We start from the raw sequence: 20,158 nt of genomic DNA, 5'->3' as shown, positions 1-20,158 counted from the left end.
TGGAGAGTTCATTTCCTTCTCTTATTTAGGTGGGAAGTTATCAATGAGGTGTACTGGTAAGTTGAGTTATTTTACCACAAGTCCCATGGAACAATGTGAGGAATATGTATTTATTTTTATTTAAAATATTTTTAATCCACTTAATAAATTAAGCGGCTCACAATATCACATTTATAATATCATTAGACAAAACTCCATTCATTAGACTTTACAAAGCCACAAAATTCTAACCCTGCTACAAAGAAATCAGAATTCTATACTAACCTTCTAGATCAGATTCCACCATCTCACTTCTAGGCATAGATTACTAATATTAATTAAAAACCTGGGCAAAGAAGTATGTTTTAAGCAATTTCCTGAATAGTAAAACATTTTCACATATTGCTCCATATATCAAGTGGAACAAGTGCTGTGGAGGGGGGGGGGGGAGGGGGGGGAATTTCCCGTTTATATGGGGCTCTGCTTGCCCGGGAGGCTCCTTAGAATTGTTATAGGGACTAATGAGAGCTAGAGTTGGGGAGAAGGTTGGGAGACCCTGCATGGTTAACTTTATATAAATGTTTATTTTCTATTCCACTGGCCTCATTAATTAAAAATGGCTACAAAATGTAATACCAATGGTATATGACTCTTCAACGCTTGTCCTAGATTTATGACCATCATGAGAATCTGTCGGAGGTTCTGTGGATGTTTGGGGTCTTTTCAACATATATGATGGTCGTGTCTTGTGATAAAGCCTTATAGGAATATAGTGGGTCAATTGATAGTTCACATTACTCAAAAGCACTATCCTATGTTGAAGGAATGCTATGTACTTAATTCTCCCATATTGGGTTATACCCCGCCAGAAAATTGTTTAGCCTTGTTTGTATGTACTATAGTCTGCCTGGCCTTGGCAAAACACTGGCGTTCCACCATGGTTCCTAAGCAAAGATATTTACTCTGTTGTCTGGATTATGTATATTTAATGTGTAAACTAACAACACTACATCGCCAGAGGTTGGTCCCTTATCATAAGATCTGGGATAGTTATGTTGCCTGGAGGTCGGACTCCTCTCTGTTACAGCTGTAAACCTGTGTGCTGTTGTCCTGTTGGTATGGGTGAGAAGGGGGGCAGGGGGTTCTGTGGGAGGGTTAACTGCTCGAGGTTTTATAGTTTGCTGTTCAGTCTTTCTATTTTGTATAAGAGGGTGGGGGTGAGGGGTTTGAGGAAGGGCCTGGGTGAGTTGTTGGGAAAGTCATGCTGCTTTTGTTTGGATTGTATTCTGAAAAATTTCAATAAAAAAGATTTTGCAAACTGTCATTTCTTGTACTGCTAATACTTCAAAAATGTATTATCCCAGGACAAGCAGGCAGCATATTCTCACAGATGAGTGATGTCATCCACGGAGCCTGGTATGGACAGTGCAAAAGTGTACTGTCACTTTAACTTCTCTAGAAGTTTTAAGACTGCCTGTACTGCTCATGCACGAGTACCTTCCCACCCAACATTGGCTCGTGGGACCATTAGTTGATGCATGCCAAATGGCGCCAGCAGCAGTCTCGCTCTCCATCCTTACAGGAAGTGTTTCCTCTGAAGCGTGCCTCAACTTTGAAGTCACCAACGCCTTGACACTCTGCACCAATGGTACCATAACTTACTAATCAAGACCAGTTTTGCAAGCTGCTTCATAAGGAGCTGGCAACTATGCTTCGAGACCAATAAAAGCCACCTGCTCCACCGTCTCTTCCGGTACTGGCCCAGCCTGAGTACAGCTTTATGAGGCCTCATGGTACCACATCTAAGTCTCCTCCTCAGTGCAAATCCAGGTCCCATCATCAGAACACTTCTTCCTCATTGACATCGGACCAACATCAAAGGAGACATAGGGGTCCTTCCCGATGCTGTCATTGGCACTATAGTCAACATACCATATAACATTATGCTCCTTCTGGAGGAAAGGTTTTGACAACTGCATTCTTAGAGCATAAGGACTCCAATCTATCTCTCCAAAGTCCTATGGGCTCTCATCAAATCTATCTCCTCCTCCGCCTAGGTATAGGTCACCACCGGAGAGCCTTTCCTTTACCTCATTCATAAGGCAGATGGGTCAAGCTCTTTCTGTGCTTATAGAATCTGAACCAGAACCAAGACCTGCACTTATCTTTATCGTGCTAAATTGAGTCCTACTGATCAATATCTTAAATGTCACTATTCTCCTGCCACCTTGGGTCACTAATTTTGGTCATGTCCATTGGTGTACACATTTTGGACACAAGTACAATATCATATTATGGTTATGTGGCACTTCACTTATGGGTTTTGTCCTGAAATGTTATTTACTTTGGAGACCCTTCCCCACTCATACCCGAAGGGGTTTCTTGGGGCATGCTGTTATGTTGGGGAAGAAAGCTATTTTGCATTGTTGGATTACACAGGAACCACCTACTCTCTCCCACTGGCGTACCTTAATGATACAGCAGACATCTATGGAACGTCTTTCTGTGTAATCTGTGGATACAGTGCTGGGATGAGTGTTTTGTTCCTGTTGGGAACCTTTTGGGTTAACTTTGACTCATAAAGCTCACAGTCATTTGTTAAACCTCTGAATTCCTGTTACCATGGCACACTGGATTTGGGATTATTATTATTGTTGGTTAGTATAGTAGGGAGGGTGGGTGGGGATTGGGGGGAGTATGGGTGGGAATGGACAGATATTTGGATGACCAAAAAGACTCCGATATTGTGAAAAGTCAATAGTATTAACAAAAACACTTTCACCAAATAAAATGCACTATGTCAAATGTCAAACATTATGTTGTTTACAGATATTTGAATGATACATGTCCTTATTCAGTTAAAACTTTAAATAATGTATTAAGTCTTTTTCTCATAAATACATATAAGGCACATTCTAAAGGCATTTCTTTAAGCATTTTAAGTACACAAATGGCTTTTATAAAATTGTCTTTCCAGTATGCGGATAAACTTATAAGTTGTACCCTACCAGAGTGGAGGTTTTCCTGGGGGTGGCACTAGTATTTTTATGTATACTTTATAAAATACATAAAATATGCATGCCAGTCATAAAAGACCCAAAACTCTTCTTTTAGTACTGGAATAAATTGGTTAGAAACATAGAAGATGACGGCAGAAAAGGGCTACAGCCCATCAAGTCTGCCCACTCTGCTTACCCACCCCCTTTCTATGCCCTAATGACCCAATTTCCTTATCTTGACCCTCGTAGGGATCCCACATGGGTATTCCATTCTTAAAGTCTGGCACGCTGTCTGCCTCGATCACCTGCACTGGAAGCTTGTTCCAATGATCAACCACTCTCTCTGTGAAGAAATATTTTCTGGTGTCGCCATGAAATTTTCCGCCCCTGAGTTTGAGCGGGTGCCCTCTTGTGGCCGAGGGTCCCTTGAGAAAGAAAATATCATCTTCCACTTCGACACGTCCCGTGAGGTACTTAAATGTTTCGATCATGTCTCCCCTCTCCCTACATTCCTCAAAAGTGTAGAGCTGCAATTTGTTCAGTCTCTCTTCGTACGAGAGACCCTTGAGCCCCGAGATAATCCTGGTGGCCGTCCGTTGAACCGATTCAATTCTGCGCACATCTTTACTGTAATGTGGCCTCCAGAATTGCACACAGTACTCCAGAGGCCACATTACAGTAAAGATGTGGGCAGAATTGAATCGATGGTTTGGGGCATCAGTTAGTTTTTAACATTAGTGGAAACTGTTTTTAACTCCAACTTGTTACATGCCTCTGAGGCAGCCTTTCAGGCGAAACATGTCAGGCTTTGTTCCTGGGAGCACCCTGATTAAATTTAACTTCTGCCTCAAAAAAAAAAAAAGAATAGGCCCAAGAACAGAACCTTGAGACACACCTCTGGTAACATCCCTTTCCTCAGAGCAATTTCCATTGATCACTACCCTCTGTCGCCTTGCACTCAACCAGTTCTTGACTCAGCCTGGCACTTTGGTACCTATCCCGAGGGCACTCAGTTTATTTATTAGACTTCTGTGTGAAACACTGTCAAAAGCTCTGCTAAAATCTTAATGCACCATATCTAGCACACTCCCTCTATCCAATTCTCTGGTCACCCAGTCAAAGAAATTGATCAGATTTGTCTGACAAGACCTACCTCTAGTGAATCCATGTTGCCTCCAGCCCTGTAATCCACAGGATTCCAGAAACTTGACCATTCTCTGTTTTAAAAGTGTTTCCATTAATTTGCTTACCGCAGAAGTCAGACTTACCAGCCTGTAATTCCCTACTTTTTCCTTCCACTTTTGTGGAGAGGGACCACATCCGCCCTTCTCCAGTCCTCCGATACCACTCCTGATTCTAGAGACTCATTGAAAAGGTCAGCGAAGCCACCAGAACTTCCATAAGTTCCTTCAGCACCCTCGGATGTACACCATCCGCCCCATCGCTTTGTCTACCTTTATTTTAGCTAGCTTCTCACGAACACAACCCTCCGAAAATCAATTAGAGTCTACCATTCCTCCATCCCTATTCATGTTTGTCTTTTGTGGTCCCGCTCCTGGTGCTTCAGCCGTGAACACAGAACAGAAATATTTGTTAAGCAATTCAGCCATTTCTTTATCAGCTTCTACTTATTTCTCCCCTTCACCTTTGAGTCTCACAATGCCAATTTTGCACTAATATATCTAAAAAATATCTTGTCACCCCATTTTACTGTGTCAGCTATTTTTTCTTCCATTTGCATCTTTGCTTTCCTGACTACATGACCAGCCTCTCTTAACTTATCCAGATATTTTTATCTGTCTTTCTCTTTCTATGATCTTTTGTAGTTTGAACACTAACCTCTTATTCCCTACCTTCTCAGCTACTAACCAAGAGCCAAAGTGGCCTTCTTTTACTTATTTGCCTCACAAAAAGATTTGTCGCTCTTACAATTACTCATTTCAGTTTTGCCCACTGCATTTCCACTCCTTTCAGATGTTCCCATCTAGACAATTCCTTGACGTAATCCCCCATCCAAACAAAGTTAGTTTTTAAAAGTCTAAAACCTTTGCTTTTAAATGAACCATCTCTATACTCATCTTAATATTAAACTATATACCATGCAGTGATCACTGGATGCCAGATGATCCCCCACTATAACATCAGAAACACTTTTTCCATTTGTAAGCACTAAGTTCAGTATGACCCATTCCCACGTGAGTTCAATTACTAACTGCTGGAACAGTTCTCCTTGTAGAGAATCCAGGATCTCCCTACTTCTAGAAGACCCCGCAATAGGGATATCCCAATCAACATCCGGCATGTTAAAATCACCTGTTAGCAAAACATTTTTAGATATATTCTGAATGTCTACTATTAAATGTCTGTCTACTTTTTCCATCTGTGAAGGCTTGTATATCACATCAATGCAAATATATTCACCATTCCCTCTTTCCAATTTGATCCATAGTGCTTCTTCCTTGCCTTGCAGATCCTGCAATTGTGCGGCTTTAATATGATCTTTAACATATAACGCTACTTCCCCTCCTTTTCTTCCTACCCTGTCTTTCCTGAACAGATTATAGCCCGGTATAACTACATGCTAGTCATGGTTCTCCATGAACCACGTCTCCGTGATCGCCATTATATCCAACTCAACTTCTTTCATCACAACTTCTAAATCAGGGATGTCAAACTCTGTCCCGTGGGCCAAATTTGGCCCACAGGGTAATTAAATTTGGCGTGCCGTTCCTTCCCTCCCTCCATCCCGGCTTCCCGGTCTCATCTTCTAAACAGCCTACTGAGGATCGTCAGTCAGCTGTAACGAACCTAGCAGGCTGCCTCGGCCTCCTCAGCAACTTCCCTCTGCTGTGATCCCGTAGAAGAGTGGGACCGCGATAGAGGGAACATGCTGCGGAGGCTGAGGCAGCCTGCTAGGTTCGTTACAGCCAACCAACGATCCTCAGCAAGCTGATTAGAATATGAGACTGGGAAGCTGGGATGGAGGGAGGGAAGGAACAGCGGACCAAATCTCGAAGGTGAGACCGGGAAGAAGAAGGGGGAAAACATGCAGGCCTTCAGGGCAGGGGGGCCCTGGTGTATAAGTACATGGAGGGAGGGAAAGGGGGGGGTCCAAAGAGACGTGTATATGCCAGACTGAGGGTGGGGGAGGGGAAGAAATAATGGGTCTAAAACAGAAGAGAGGCCACTGCTCTCATGCACATTCTGAAAAATTGGAAATCATTTTCGTTATTAGATTATACGTTTTGGTGGAACTCACTATGTATGTATCATAGGCTTGAATCATATGCATATGAGAGTAAAATCACATTCCGAATCTCCATGAATTTAAAAAGCAAGAAATCACCCTGGTCATTTTTAGATTCATATGTACGCTCTGCTTTGTAGACACTCCTGTCTTCCCTTCCTTTTCTCCACTTTTCCTCTTTCTTTCCTTTCTCTTTTTATTTTTACTCTGTCTTCTTTCATCTTTTTCTCATACAGTCTTCACAAACAACTCCATTACTCTGAGCTTTTCTTAATACTATGGTCCTTTATAATTAATTTTATATTTATAGATCATATATATATATACAAAACGTTATCTTATTCTTATGTATTTGAATTGCTCCTTGTATTTTTCAAAATACTCAATAAAAATTAATTTAACTTAAAAAAAACAACAGAGGGAGAAAGATGGTGGACAATGGGATGGAGGGAGGGAGGAACAGAAAGGGAGAGAAGTTGGACACAATGGATGGTGTAGAGGGGGAGGATAGATATACTGGATAGGAGGGTAGTTGGGAAGAGAAAGGGAAGAGATGGTGGACTCTGAGGTGGTGGGGAAGGAAGGAGAGATGCTGGATAAAAGGGTAGTTGAGTAAAGGAGAGATGGTGGATCTGGGGGTGGTGGGGTCCATCGCTGTAGCTGCGGGGATGGAAATGAAAAAAGGAAAGATGCCAGACCTCCGGGGGAGTGAAGGGAAACAGAAGGGGAGGACAGAGATGGAAGAAGAAAATGACAAATGGGCAGGAGACCTTGGCAAGCGAGTTATCAGAAAACAACCAGAACCTGGGACCAACATGATTTGAATAATGACCAGACAACAAAAGGTAGAAAAAATAAAATTGTTTTCTGTTTTGTGATTACAATATGTCTGATTTGAAATGTGTATCTTGCCAGAGCTGGTGTTAGACAGCAAGCGTGAACTAGGACCTAAAAGAGAGAGGAAAAATCTTTTTTATTTATTTTGTTTACATCACAGAGCCGGCGTGAGGTTGGAGAGGTTGTAACCCTATACTTTTACTAAGACTAAGGGGTCCTTTTATTAAGGTGCGCATTTTGTGCGCGCTAAATCGGTTAGCGTACCTTAATAAAAGGACCCCCTAAGTATTTTAATTAAAAATTTGGCCCACAACTTAGCCTATGTTTTAGATTTTGGCCTCTTATGTGATTGAGTTTGACACCCCTGTTCTAGATCCAGAATTTTGTTTCCCATACTTCAAGCATTAGTATATACTGCTTTCCAGACTTTGCCCCCTTTTCCCATCTGTGTAGAGCAGTGGTCTCAAACTCGCGGCCCGGGGGCCACATGTGGCCCGCTAGGTACTATTTTGAGGCCCTCCGTATGTTTATCATAATCACAAAAGTAAAATAAAACAGTGTCTTGATCATATGTCTCTCTTGCTATAAATTACAATATTATTATTAAGACTTAGCTAAAAGGAAAGATTTATAAAGAGTTTTACCTCATGCAAAATTGTCATTTCTTTAATAAGACATTAACTATTTTTTCTGAGGCCCTCCAAGTACCTACAAATCCAAAATGTGGCCCAGCAAAGGGTTTGAGTTTGAGACCACTGGTGTAGAGGTATTCAATGATTTACTTACCTGGGGGCTTTGATCACCCTGCCCAATCACTTCTGGTTTAAAGCTGTCTTCATTAGATTAGCCAGTCTGCTGCCAAAGACACGTCTTCCCTTCTTTGATAGATGCACACCATCCCTACTCTGCAGCCCTTGGAAAATCATCCTATGGTCCAGGTAGCCAAAACCCTCTCGACGACACTATCCAGAATTGTTCACAGTATTCTAAATGAAGTCTCACCAGAGAGTTATACAGGGGCATCAATACCTCCTTTTTCCTACTGACCATTTCTCTTCCTGTGTACCCAAGCATCCTTCTAGCTTTCGCTAGGCTGGAATGAGTGGTTGAGTAGCCTAATGGTTAGTACAGAGGGATTCGATCCTGGCAAAATAGGTTCAATTCCCACTGCAGTTCCTTGTGACCTTGGGCAAGTCACTTAACTCTCCATTGCCCCAAGTATAAAGCTTAGATTGTGATCCTACTAGGTACAGGTACTTGCATGTAATGTGTACAGTGCTGCATATGTCTAGTAGTGCTATAGAACAGTGTTTTTCAACCTTTTTTGGGCAAAGGCACACTTGTTTCATGAAAAAAATCACGAGGCACACCACCATTAGAAAATGTTAAAAAATTTAACTCTGTGCCTATATTGACTATATATAAAGTAATTCTCTTGAATAGGAATCAAATAAACACAAAGAAAGTATTTTATAATGCTGCCACCGCCAACAACACCGTTGGCGGCACTCAAGTGGCTAAAGAGCCGCAGTTTGCCGGCCTACGGACAACACTGGAGGGTGGCCAGCTGTGCACCCCCTTGGGACGTAAACCCGGGGTGGGGCAGACCGCCCCCCCCCCACCCTGGTATGCCACTATCTATACCTCACTCCCTCCCTATGACCAAAAATTCTCCTTTCTTCTATTCCCTGTGTACACAACCATCTCTTTCCCTCCCTTCCTCTCTCCAAAGTCCATGCCTTCTGTGTCCAAACACTCATTCCCTCCCTTCCTCTCTCCCAAGTCCATTTCTTCTGTGTCCAAAAACGCATTCCCTCCCCCACCTCAGCATCTCTTTCCCTCCCTTCCTCTCTCCCAAGTCCATTTCTTCTGTGTCCAAAAACGCATTCCCTCCCCCACCTCAGCATCTCTTTCCCTCCCTTCCTCTCTCCCAAGTCCATTTCTTCTGTGTCCAAAAACGCATTCCCTCCCCCACCTCAGCATCTCTTTCCCTCCCTTCCTCTCTCCCAAGTTCATGCCTTGTGTCCAAAACGCACTCCCTCCCCCCTTTTGTGTTCCGTGTTTGCCTCCCAGCCCATCTTTGCAACTTTCTCAGCAAAACGAAGCTCAAGCCGCAAGGCTTGTCTTCTGCTTCCTGCCTGCCCTGCCGCGCACAAATAGCCGAACGGAAGTATTCTCCGACGTCAGCGCTGACGTCGGAGGACAGGCTTTGCTTAAGCCCTCCCTCCGACGTCAGCGCTGACATCGGGGAACGCTTGCGATCGGCTATATGTTAGCTGCAGGGCAGGCAGGAACAGAAGATGAGCCTCGCGGCTCGAGATGTATTGAACTCCGCGGGTCCCCCGTCCAGCTCTCTCCTGTCCACGTGGGGCGGACCGCCCCTCTCCCTAGACTGGTGGTACTGCCCTGATGGCGGCCCTGACCTTACGGCACACCAGGCAACATCTCGCGGCACACTAGTGTGCCGCGGAACAGCGGTTGAAAAACACTGCTATAGAAAGTGGCTATGGCTGATAAATAGAAGATAGTTTTGGTCTGGCATCTTCCTCCTGCTCCTTGGTTATGGTATCGTAATTCTTTTTCATCTGTCATAAGAACCTTCTGGATTCTGCCAGTAAGTATCACGTTTATGTGATGAGCAAATTCTTGTAAAGTCTGAGAATGCAATTTTCATTATATCCCAGTCTTGCTGACCCAGTTAGTTTGAGCCACGTGAAGGATGCAAATCAGTGCTGTTGCTGAGCTGTTTACTGGCCCATAATTATTTTGAATTCATGATTATCCTTCATAATACAAACAAATCCTGAATATAGTTATCAGTTTTCTTTGGTGCAGTGCTCATTGGTTACTATAGTTTATCTTTAAAGATAGTTCAACTTTAAAAACTACTCATGGAAATCAAAAATACATAGATGTAGAGCTTGCTTAAGTTATATATTCTACTACTGTGCACAAAACATGTATGAGATGGTCCCTGTTTGACAGAGCTTACAATCTACTTATGGCAAATAGGATAAATAAGGGATTAGAGAGTTATTTAATGTGGGAATGATTAAAACAGATATGGATACTGAACAGGTAAAAAGAGGTTAAAAGCATCTTCAAAAAGAACCACTTTCTTTCCAGTAATGAAGTGCAGTTGCTGTGATAGCCCACTTGGGTGTATGGGTGGGTAGATAGATATAAAGGTCAATAAATATATTGTATTTGCAACATTAGGTACTGGGCTAACCTACTAAATTTGTGATTCGATTTATCTATGCATTTTCTAGCAGAGTTGATTCTCTTTCAGAGAATTGAATTAGGCCTTGATTCAGCTTTCCCGGATACGTTATTATGCAACAGTGCCACTGATAACTGTATTTCAACTGTTATAAAAATTGAGTTTAAAAAAAGAAATTATTTGCCAGTATGACTAAACTGAATATTTATATGTCAGTTACCCTCATTTGGAATACCGTTTTTCAATATATTTTACAAAATAATTCCATATACGATTAAAGTGTCTTAAATGTGGCATTAATTTGCCACCATATTACCAACAAAGCTACCGTATTTTCGCGGATATAACGCGCACCATTGTAAAACGCGCACAGGGGTATAGCGCGCAGAAATCACGATGATATGTACAAAAACTTTTCTATACCGCGCTCAGGCATATAACGCGCGAGGGGTATGCGCGGTACGTAAAATCACGTATAACGCGCGCGTTATATCCGCGAAAATACGGTAGTTCAATTTGAGTATAAAGAAAATGATACTTCTGTATTTAATTGCTACAATCTGCTTTACTGCCTAGGTTTAAAGACCTATCTGATATCTGGTCGAAGAGCAAGAGAATCCAGCTGCAGCTGCTCACGGATATTGTCCCCTGGTCATGATACTGCAGACAACTCGAGGTCATCCTTGAAATTACACAGTGCACCATCTCTAGAGAATACAGACAATCCATCACATGCTAATAATCACCCAGAGAAACACAAGGTTAGTTACATGAGCAAATATTATAACCTTCAAAATTTGCTTTCTTCTAGGAGTGACTACCAGTGCACCAATCTAATTCACAGACTATAGTAGTGCAGACTTTCATGATTACCTTTCCTTTTGAAAACATAAACTCATCCCTTTCATATCATAAGGAATCCTAGAATTGGTTAGGTGATAGCCATCCAAATTAAAATTACAAGACGTTATAGGAGAAAACTGACACAGTACTAGAAAACATGTAGTGGTCTCATGATATGCGCAAAAAAGAATAAAAATATAAAAGCTTTTGTGAAGTTAAATGCATTATTATGTAATTGTTTTTCAGTAATTTAAATTACCTTATCCAAATAGCATGGCAGTTCTTTGTAGTATTTTCAGAGTTTAACTTTAATGATCATCTTAATCTATAGACTGATCTGGATTAAGGAGGTGCTCCTGCTTGTCATAACATTCATTAGTGGCATATTTAATCTATTATTCATCACCTCTGAGCCCTGCTTCCCTTGGGTTCAGAAAGCTTTAAAGCGAGCAGTAAACTTAATTAAGCAAACTTGCCTTCACAGGAAGTAATGAAATTGAAATCCTCTGCTTTCAGAGGGACTCCTGCCATGATCTTTGTGGTTAATGTGACTCCAGAGTCCTGGTCCTTAGTGAAATTACAACAGCTTTGTTAAAAGCATCCAGTCAAGAGATAATAACTACAAAAGACTTTTTATGCAGTTATTTTTCACATCTATGTACCAAATAAGCTGAGTTGTATTAGATGTTAATAGATGTTAAAGGGTTGTTCCAGTGCAGTAGGAATGGTATGCTGAAATTTAGGGTATTCAATCCATGCTCATGAGCATACTGCAGAATATGTCACTCGCCGCTTTTGAACATCTCCTCCTTCTCCCCGTTCTTTGCTGCCCCCTCCAGTTTCTCTTTCGACAGGCAAACATGAAAGGTGTCTTCTGATCTGCTTGGTTTATTTCTTTTTTATTTTGCAATAGTTTGACAGTTTTTCACTCTAGTCGTGGATTTTTCATTGAAGTCAGAGATCCCTCTTGTTAAGGGTCTACTCTAGAAAATGACACTGCGACAAAATTAGTCACCGTCCCCATCCCCGTGGATAACCATGGGAAACCATCCCCATGGCATTCTTTAAGGAGAGAGGGAAGAATTAGAGTATGAATGGGCACAACAACTGACCCTCAAGCCTTGCATTGAAGAATGTTGGTGCAGAAGGTCTAAGGTTGACACTAAAGGTTTCAGGTTTATTAAAAATTTGATATACTGCCTTATCAAATATCAAGGCAGTTTTACATTGTATAAAAAAGAAACTATAAAAAAGCTATTGTTGCTTGTTTATGCAGCTAGGGCCTTGGTCCCCATTCCCTATTTTTTTTGAAGTTTTTGGTCAGCCCTAAGGTGTTTTTAAGCTATTTCTTAGCGCTAAAATTCACCCACGGTGGCCATCTTGGATTTTCCTACAACACGGAGGAAGGCCAAGTTTTTCTTCCAGAGGGACACAGACAGAAGCTTCAGGGGCAAATCACAAACCTCCTTTCATAGAAACATAGAAATAGACGGCATGGCATTACCTCCAAGTACTGGGGTTGATGGCAGTTGCCATAGAGGTAGTGCCCTGGGCAAAAGTGCTAATGCATCCACTCCAGGATGCGCTGTTGTCTCATTGGCCTCCTCAGAGGGACTCCCTACAAGTTTCTCTACCCTGGACAGAGACAGTCCAAAGCAGCATGAGCTGGTGGTTCCAGCTGCAGTCTTTAGTGAACGGAATTCCACTTCCGACCGATTCCTGAGTCACGCTGACCACGGATGCCAGACTGGTTGGCTGGAGGGCTCACTGCAGTGGTTGCTCAGTGCAAGGGGAATAGACACCATCCCAGCAGAAGTGGTTGATCAACAGGCTAGAACTCTGAGTGGTCCACCTGGTAGTACAAAAACTGCAGTTGGTGCTGGAAGTTGGTGCTTCTCGGACAATACCACAGCAGTAGCCTACCTCAATTGGCAAGAGGTGAAAGTCCTGTTCACTTGGGCAGAAAAACATCTGCTAGCCATCATGGTGGCACACATAGCCAGAGTGGAAAATGTACAAACGGACAGATAGACATTGGACCCATCCACCTGGTGCTACAAAAACTGCAGTTGGTGCTGGAAGTTGCTGCTTCTCAGACAATACCACGGCAGTAGCCTACCTCAACCGGCAGGAAGGCACCAGAAGCACCCCTCTTCAGCAAGCGGTGAGAGTCCTGTTCACTTGGGCAGAAAACCAACTGTTAGCCATCATGGTGTCACACGTAGCAGGAGTGGAAAATGTGCAAGTGGACTACTTCAGCAGACAGACATTGGACCCGGAAGAGTGGTCATTGTTCCTGACAGCATTCCAGGGCATTGTTAGACATTGGGGGTATCCGATATTCGATCTAATGTCGATAGCAAACATCAAGAAAGTGCCATGGTTCTTCAGCCGGAGATACACAACTGGAAATGCAGGGCTGGACATCCTGGTTCAACCATGGCCGAAGTCCAGACTACTATATGTGTTTCCTCCATAGCCCCTGATAGGCCGGGTGGTCGTCACATAGCAAGTCACCTGGGAAGAGTGACTCTCATGGCCTCGGATTGGCCCAGGCATCCCTGGTATGCGGATCTAGTACACCTACAAGAGGATGAATGTCTCCAACTCCAGGTGTATCCGGACTTCTTTCACAAGGGCCAATTGCCCTAGAAGATCCAGGTCAATTCGGTCTTATGGTATGGCTTTTGAATGTGCAAGGCTAGTCAAGAAAGTATATTCAGAAGTAGCTATTATCATCCTATTGAGGGCCAAGAAGCCATCCATTCTTTCAGCATATGCTAAGCCATGGAATATCTTTCAAAACTAGTGCAATAAGGAGAATCTGGAGCCCAACAAAGCTCCAGTATCATCACTACTGGCCTTCCTTCTAGAGGTCTTGGACGAGGGATTAGCAGTGGTATCCCTTAAGGTACAGATGGCAGACCTTGCTTGTTTTAGAGGCCGAGAGAAGAGAGTCTCGCTAGCAGCTCACCCAGACATTATTAGCTATCCAGGAATAACCCCAACAGTGGCTAAAAAAAAAAAAAAAAAAAATCAACCACTCACTGCTGCTGGCTGAATATTGACACCTGAGTATTATACTTTTTTCCTATTCTATACTTCTGAGTATAATCTTTATTAAATAATAAATAATTTTTATTAAATAATAAATAATAATTAAATCCGGGTCTCCAACAGGGAGCACCTAACTGGGCCTCCGCGTGTGCGGATCACCGGACTAGACTAGGTCTGATCCGGTGAAGGCGTTTCTTATGTTCTTTCTTATGTTCTTAAATAAGTAATTGAGAAGATACAGTATGGAACAGTTCACTGTGAATCTGGTGCCACAGATGCTTTCAGTCTCAAGTTCATTCTCATCATTACCCTTCCAGCAGCAGATTAGTAGAATTTAAAAGTAAAGGTGCATGCTCAAATATCTATTTTCATAACAAATTTATGATTATATAGCTGATCTTATGGTTGCTAAATGCTATGTCTTCCTGTCCTATTCAATATTGTATTTCTCCCCTTCTTCCTTCTGAGTCAGTCTATAATGTCTAAATGTATATTTATACCGTCATGGAATGACTATTGTTTGTATATCCCTCCATTTTTATAAATTTTATTACCGTAAGCCGCTTAGAAATCTGATAAGCGGGATAACAAATTTTAATAAAACTTGGCAAAGAGCGTTGAGGCTCAGGCTGCCAATCAGAAATCCATTCCTTTCCTGGAATCTCAATATCATGTTAGAGGGTCTCAGGAGGGCCCGTATGAGCCCTTGGAGGAAGTTTCTCTCATGGGTCATATGCAATTATTTCAGTCAGAAGAGTCTCAGAATTGCAAGCTTTGTGTGCAGGGAAGCATTCCTAAGGATCAAGGAAGTGAGAATGACCTTGTATATGGTACCTTACCAAGTCCATATAAAAGAAATTAATGCATGCTGGGTCATGAACACAACTGGTCAGGCTGTCCTTAAATGAAGAGCACAGCAGGTGGTGCCATACAGGGAGGACTCATGGCTAAAAGAAATGCTAGGAGTAGTGCTGCAAGTCCGACCAGTCTCTCCCTCCTGAACCCCAACTAATTGCCATAGTTTGCCATCTTACTCCTAGCCTATCTACAGCACACTTGCACTATGTATTCAGTCGACCCTGGTCCATGTTCAACCCATATTCTCCCCCTCCCAGCCAGTTTTCAGCATTTCCTCTTTTCTACCTAATCTGTGCACACCATATACTTTCTTTTCTCTCAGACCATCCCCACTTCTTTTTCAGTCTTTCCCTGCCTTGATGTCATCTTCTTCCTCTCATCATCTTCTTCTGTTTTTCCCTCACTTTTTTCTCCCAGTGCATTTTGACTTTTGTTTTTAGGGTAGAATGCTTAGTGCTCCCCATACCTACTCTACTCCTCCATTCTTCTCTGCTCTCTACTTCTTCCTGACCTGACCTCCTACTATTTTCTCCCCCCCCCCCAAGTTCCCTCTCACTCTACCTTCATCAGTATCCATCCCTGGCAGGCTACGCTCACCCATCCCTCATACCTCCTAAGCAGATTTATCACACACTTCATATTTTTTTATCCCCACCCTTCCTGGCAAGGATAATATTCCTACCCCCCTTCCCAAAGCCCCAGACACCTTTCATATCTGGAACTCACAGATTTATATACAATAGCAGTACCAATGGCCAATGAGCTGCTCTACCACCTGCATGTACAAACCTTGAATGCTCAGGTGTCAGTTGCTCCACAGCCCTCAGGGCCACATTTGCTTCCTGCCCTTAGACTGAAATCCCAAAGATCACATGCTGAGCAGGAAATCAGTGAACCTACTGTGTGCAAACCCACCTGCTAAGGCTGTAGCAGTCACAGGGTAAGTGATTAGCCTGGGGAGCTGAATTAGCACTGACTCAAGTTCCTTCTGCAAAAATGGAAATTAGAATCTTATTTGGTGATAACATCTTTAGCGTAATGCCCCTTCTTTTATTAGTGGTGACTTCAGCACAACATCCCTCTTACTCTCTCCTATTACTAAACATTCCCTCTTTCTCTTCAATTCTTTGCCTAACAGCATTATCCTCCGTTCCCCTCCTTCCCTAGCCCATATGATATGGAAGGTATATGGGGGTGGCACACCACTATAGCAATACCCCCTCATTCATGGTGCTCTGCCACACAGTTCACATACCTCAAAAGCTATCCTGTAGCAGAGCTGTGCTGGGCGTAAGAATGGAAAGCTGAACCAAGATTAAAACCAATCCAAGAATTCCTTTTCCCTTTCCAAACTCCACCCATCTCTCCTGTAACCTCTTCCTGCTGGGACAATACAGCATAATGAAAGGTAGATGGTATTACTCTCTAGTCCCCTTTTAATTTGAGGCTCAATTTGAGGTCTCTGCATTTCAGAGCTGCCAAAGAGAAATAATTTTAAAGTTATGTTTCAGGCTATGGCATCAAATACTGGCTCAATCCCTTCCTGCTCCTCCATGTATTTCTAGTAAAATAACATTAATTCTGGTGACTACAGAGCTGGAGGAGAAGTTCAAAATATGGCTATTGCCTATCCTTTATCCAGCCCAGCAGGCATAGAAATCATTAAAAACTTAAACAATGTTCCAACCTTTGTGTCTGTGGTTTAAATTCAGTCCCCTGTCTCTGCTTTATCTTGGTTTTCACCCTGTTCTCAAGTTCCTTCTTTTATGGATTCTCTTCTAGTCTTCCTTCCATGTCCTCATCATTTCTCTTTCCTCCACATAGATATGTTTCTCCAGTTTCTCTCATCTCACTTTCTAGTCTTTACTCCCTCCTCCACTTCTCATCCCTTTTTTTCACCTTCATATCTTTTCACCATGACCCCCCTTTCCCTCAGCCCCTCTTTTCCCAATGCCACACAGCTACTCTCCATCCCTTTCAGTTCCCCTTCTGTCTACAGTTTGTGTTCCCTCTGCCTGCTCATCTTTCTCTCTCCCAGATCAGATCTCCATCTACAACAGGGGTATCAAACTCAATCACATAAGGGGCCGAAATCTGAAAAAAAGGCTAAGCCGTGGGCCAAATTTTTAAATTAGGGGTCCTTTAATTAAGGTACGCTAACCAATTTAGCACGCGCTAAATGCGCACTTAATAAAAGGACCCCTAAGTGACTAAGGCTTAGTCTTAGTAGAAGTATAGGGTTACAACGTCTCCAATCCCACACCAGCTCTGTGTTGTAAACAAAATAAATATTGTAATCATAAACCAGAAAATAAAATTATTTTTTCTACCTTTTGTTTGGTCCCAGGCTCTGGTTGTCTTCTGATAACTCGCTTGCCAGGGTCTCCTGCCCATTTGTCATTTTCTTCTTTCTCCGTGCTTATCCTTCCTTAGCAACAGCATCAGATGAATCCAGAGACCAATGGGATAGCACACATCTACCAACAGGCGGAGATAGAGAAACTGATTAACAGGTGGTCCTATTGGCTGGCACTCCTCCTGTATCTCCAGTATGCTCTATCTCCTAGCAGGTGATGATCGCTATTCGAATAGCTCCTGGATTCTGGCTGTGACTGGAACTTTATTTTCTCCTGTTGAGGTTTCTCTTCAGTGAGACTGCCATTCTGTTTCTCCTGTTGAGGTTTTCTCTTCAGTTAGCTGGCAGTGCTATTTCTCCTGTTGAGGTTTTCTCTTCAGTGAGACAGGGGTATCCGGCTGAACGGTGCCGGCTTTAGGGGTTACACCTGGCCCCACCCAGGTCCCTGCCTCACCCTCCCTCCATTGCTAGAGGGTCTGACTGGGTCTCGATTTTTTCTTCTTTCCCCTCTCTGTTAAAAAAAACAACAAAAAAACAAAACAAAAGGAGACCACAGTTGCTACATTCTGCTCTGTTAGTGCTGCACATCCAGCTCTAACTGGCTTCAACCGGCCCTAACAACAAGCTTGTGAGTATGTATGTGTTTTTTACTGTTTGAACTTCAGGTTCTGTTTGGGAATCTTAGTACTGTGGGTTCGGTCAACATACGTTTAAGGAATGGATATTTTATTGAGGCTAGGTTTTATGACTAGAAATCCGTTGAGGGAGCCGGGACTTTCCCGCCCTTTGCATGCACACTTTTGGTTTCCTTGTTGGTTACAGCGCGGCAGTAGCGATGCGATTTCATGCTCGCACTTGTTCTCCTTGTTGAGTTTCAGTGCAGCAGTGGTAGTTCTGTTTATTCCAAAGCTCTCTTTCGTCGGTGTTTGTCACGGCCATGTGCAGCTTATTGTGCAGGTGCTGGATTATAGCAGCGCGCATGAGATGGGACATGTTTTTTCCGGCGCTGTGGAAAGCACCGCACTGTTCTTCTGGTTATTCCCCGAGTCTCATTTTCTTTCTATGCAGGCCGCGGCAGGGTAAATTTTGCGGGGCTTGAATCCGACTATGTTTCTAGGGGCGTTGATGCAGCGGCCACATGTCAGCGAGAATCAGGCGTGCGCTTGGGTCTCCGGTGATGGAGGGGCAGCTGCAGCGTTCCGGTAGTTTATTTACAGCTGACTTTGGTCAGGGTATGCTGCGGTTTCTCTCCTTTCCGGTTCAGACAAGTTGTATGTGTTTCACCAGCTTTGGGACAAGCTTGGGCAGATTTATATGTCTATGTCTGTGTTCCTGCTGTATTCCCTTGAAGGAAGCTGCTAGTTTAATCGGACTCTGAGGTTAGCACTCAAGAGGATTACCAGAGAGACTTTGACCTGTGCTAGGTCACCCAGTCTCGGTTTGTCTCCGGACTGGGTCGACATACGGCAACTCACAGCACAGTGAGATCAGCAGTAAGATAGTGCCCTGTATTTCACACGGGTATCTCATTGTCTCTCATGGGGTCCCTGCAGATTGAGCCTTTGTCTGTTGGTAACTGTCCTTCTTATTTGGGCCTCTGTGCTGCGCTGCATGTGTCTGGTAGTGGCATAAAATATATATGCCTAAAGGTAGTACTAACAGTTTCCAAGTTCGGGCTGTCTCTATGGGCATAATGACACTTCGCATCTTCCTGTGGCCAGAATTCTCTATATTTCTGAGAGGGCCTGAACTTCAGATTTCCATGCTTATCACGCTGGTTTCTCCTGTCGCCATCTTCTCATGGCACATGCTAGACGGACCCCCCGACCAGACAGGAGGGCTGTGCAGCTCCTTGTAACCAGGAGCCAGTTACCTATTCTATCAAACCCGCGGAGGAGCGTGCGCTATGTGGCTGTTAGCCTCATCCCTGAAGCTCTCATTAGCAATGTGAGCTTTGTCTGCTACCTGTTAGGATGCTGTTGTTTTCCACGGGGCGGTAGATGCAGCATCTTGATTGCGTCTAGTACGTATTCACTTTAAAGGACATACGTATTTCGCTCACGTTGCATGGAGTTAGTACTGTTTTCATGGTTTCAGTATACTCCTGTTTACATTGTGAAACTTGATTTTTTCCTAGGAGAATTTCTTTCTTCTTACAGATCCTACAGTTCTCATCCTGCCGTTCCCTGACCTTGTGCTCTTCATTCTGAGGGGATCTTGACTTCTTCCAATGACTCTTCAGGCTTTCTCATTAGGGAGAAGACGCTATAATGTCAGGTCAGAGGGCTGTGCACATTTTTCAGGATGCTTGCAACTTTGCATCCTCCTCAGGTTTCTAGTTCATTCTTGGAGTCTCTGTGTTTTGTGTTTCCCTTTTAAGTGTTACTGGTCCTCAGGGCACTTCTTGTAGTTCTTCGGGAATTAAGGGACGTTGTTCAACTTACTACATGTTGCCCAAGACGGGGGCATTGGGCAGGCTGGATCCCATTCTGCTGAATTAGTTTCTCAAGGTTAAATATTTGCAGAAAAACTGGGAGAATATTTACATTTTCACTATGGACTCCGAATCGGCACTAGGTTTGCTTGCCTCTCTTGGAGCAGCGCTTTCGGTTTTGGCACATGCCATTTCGTCTATTCAAGGCTTCACGAACATTTTAGAAAATGTGGCCAGTGGTAGCGTTTTGGCACTACCAGGCGATTCACCTAATTTCTTCTTGACTGACTGCTTGATCGGACATCTTCCAATTGGGCCATTTGAC

The 20,158-nt window shown here is 43.2% G+C and overlaps 1 protein-coding gene across 4 annotated transcripts in view; it reads left to right on the top strand.

Annotated features, from left to right (window-relative positions):
* ADCY9 (adenylate cyclase 9) overlaps positions 1–20,158 on the top strand; it is a 256,639-nt gene that overhangs the window by 103,180 nt on the left and 133,301 nt on the right. For all 4 annotated transcript variants that reach the window (XM_033964016.1, XM_033964017.1, XM_033964018.1 and 1 more), the window contains exon 2: positions 10,862–11,046. In XM_033964016.1, the coding sequence (XP_033819907.1) occupies positions 10,862–11,046 (185 nt within the window). The remainder of the gene's footprint in view (positions 1–10,861; positions 11,047–20,158) is intronic.

The sequence above is a fragment of the Geotrypetes seraphini genome, chromosome 11, assembly GCF_902459505.1.
Source record: "Geotrypetes seraphini chromosome 11, aGeoSer1.1, whole genome shotgun sequence".
Classification (NCBI taxonomy): Eukaryota; Metazoa; Chordata; class Amphibia; order Gymnophiona; family Dermophiidae; genus Geotrypetes; species Geotrypetes seraphini.
The sequence above is the reverse complement of the archived record's forward strand: the minus strand, read 5'-3'. Positions and strand labels throughout refer to the sequence as shown.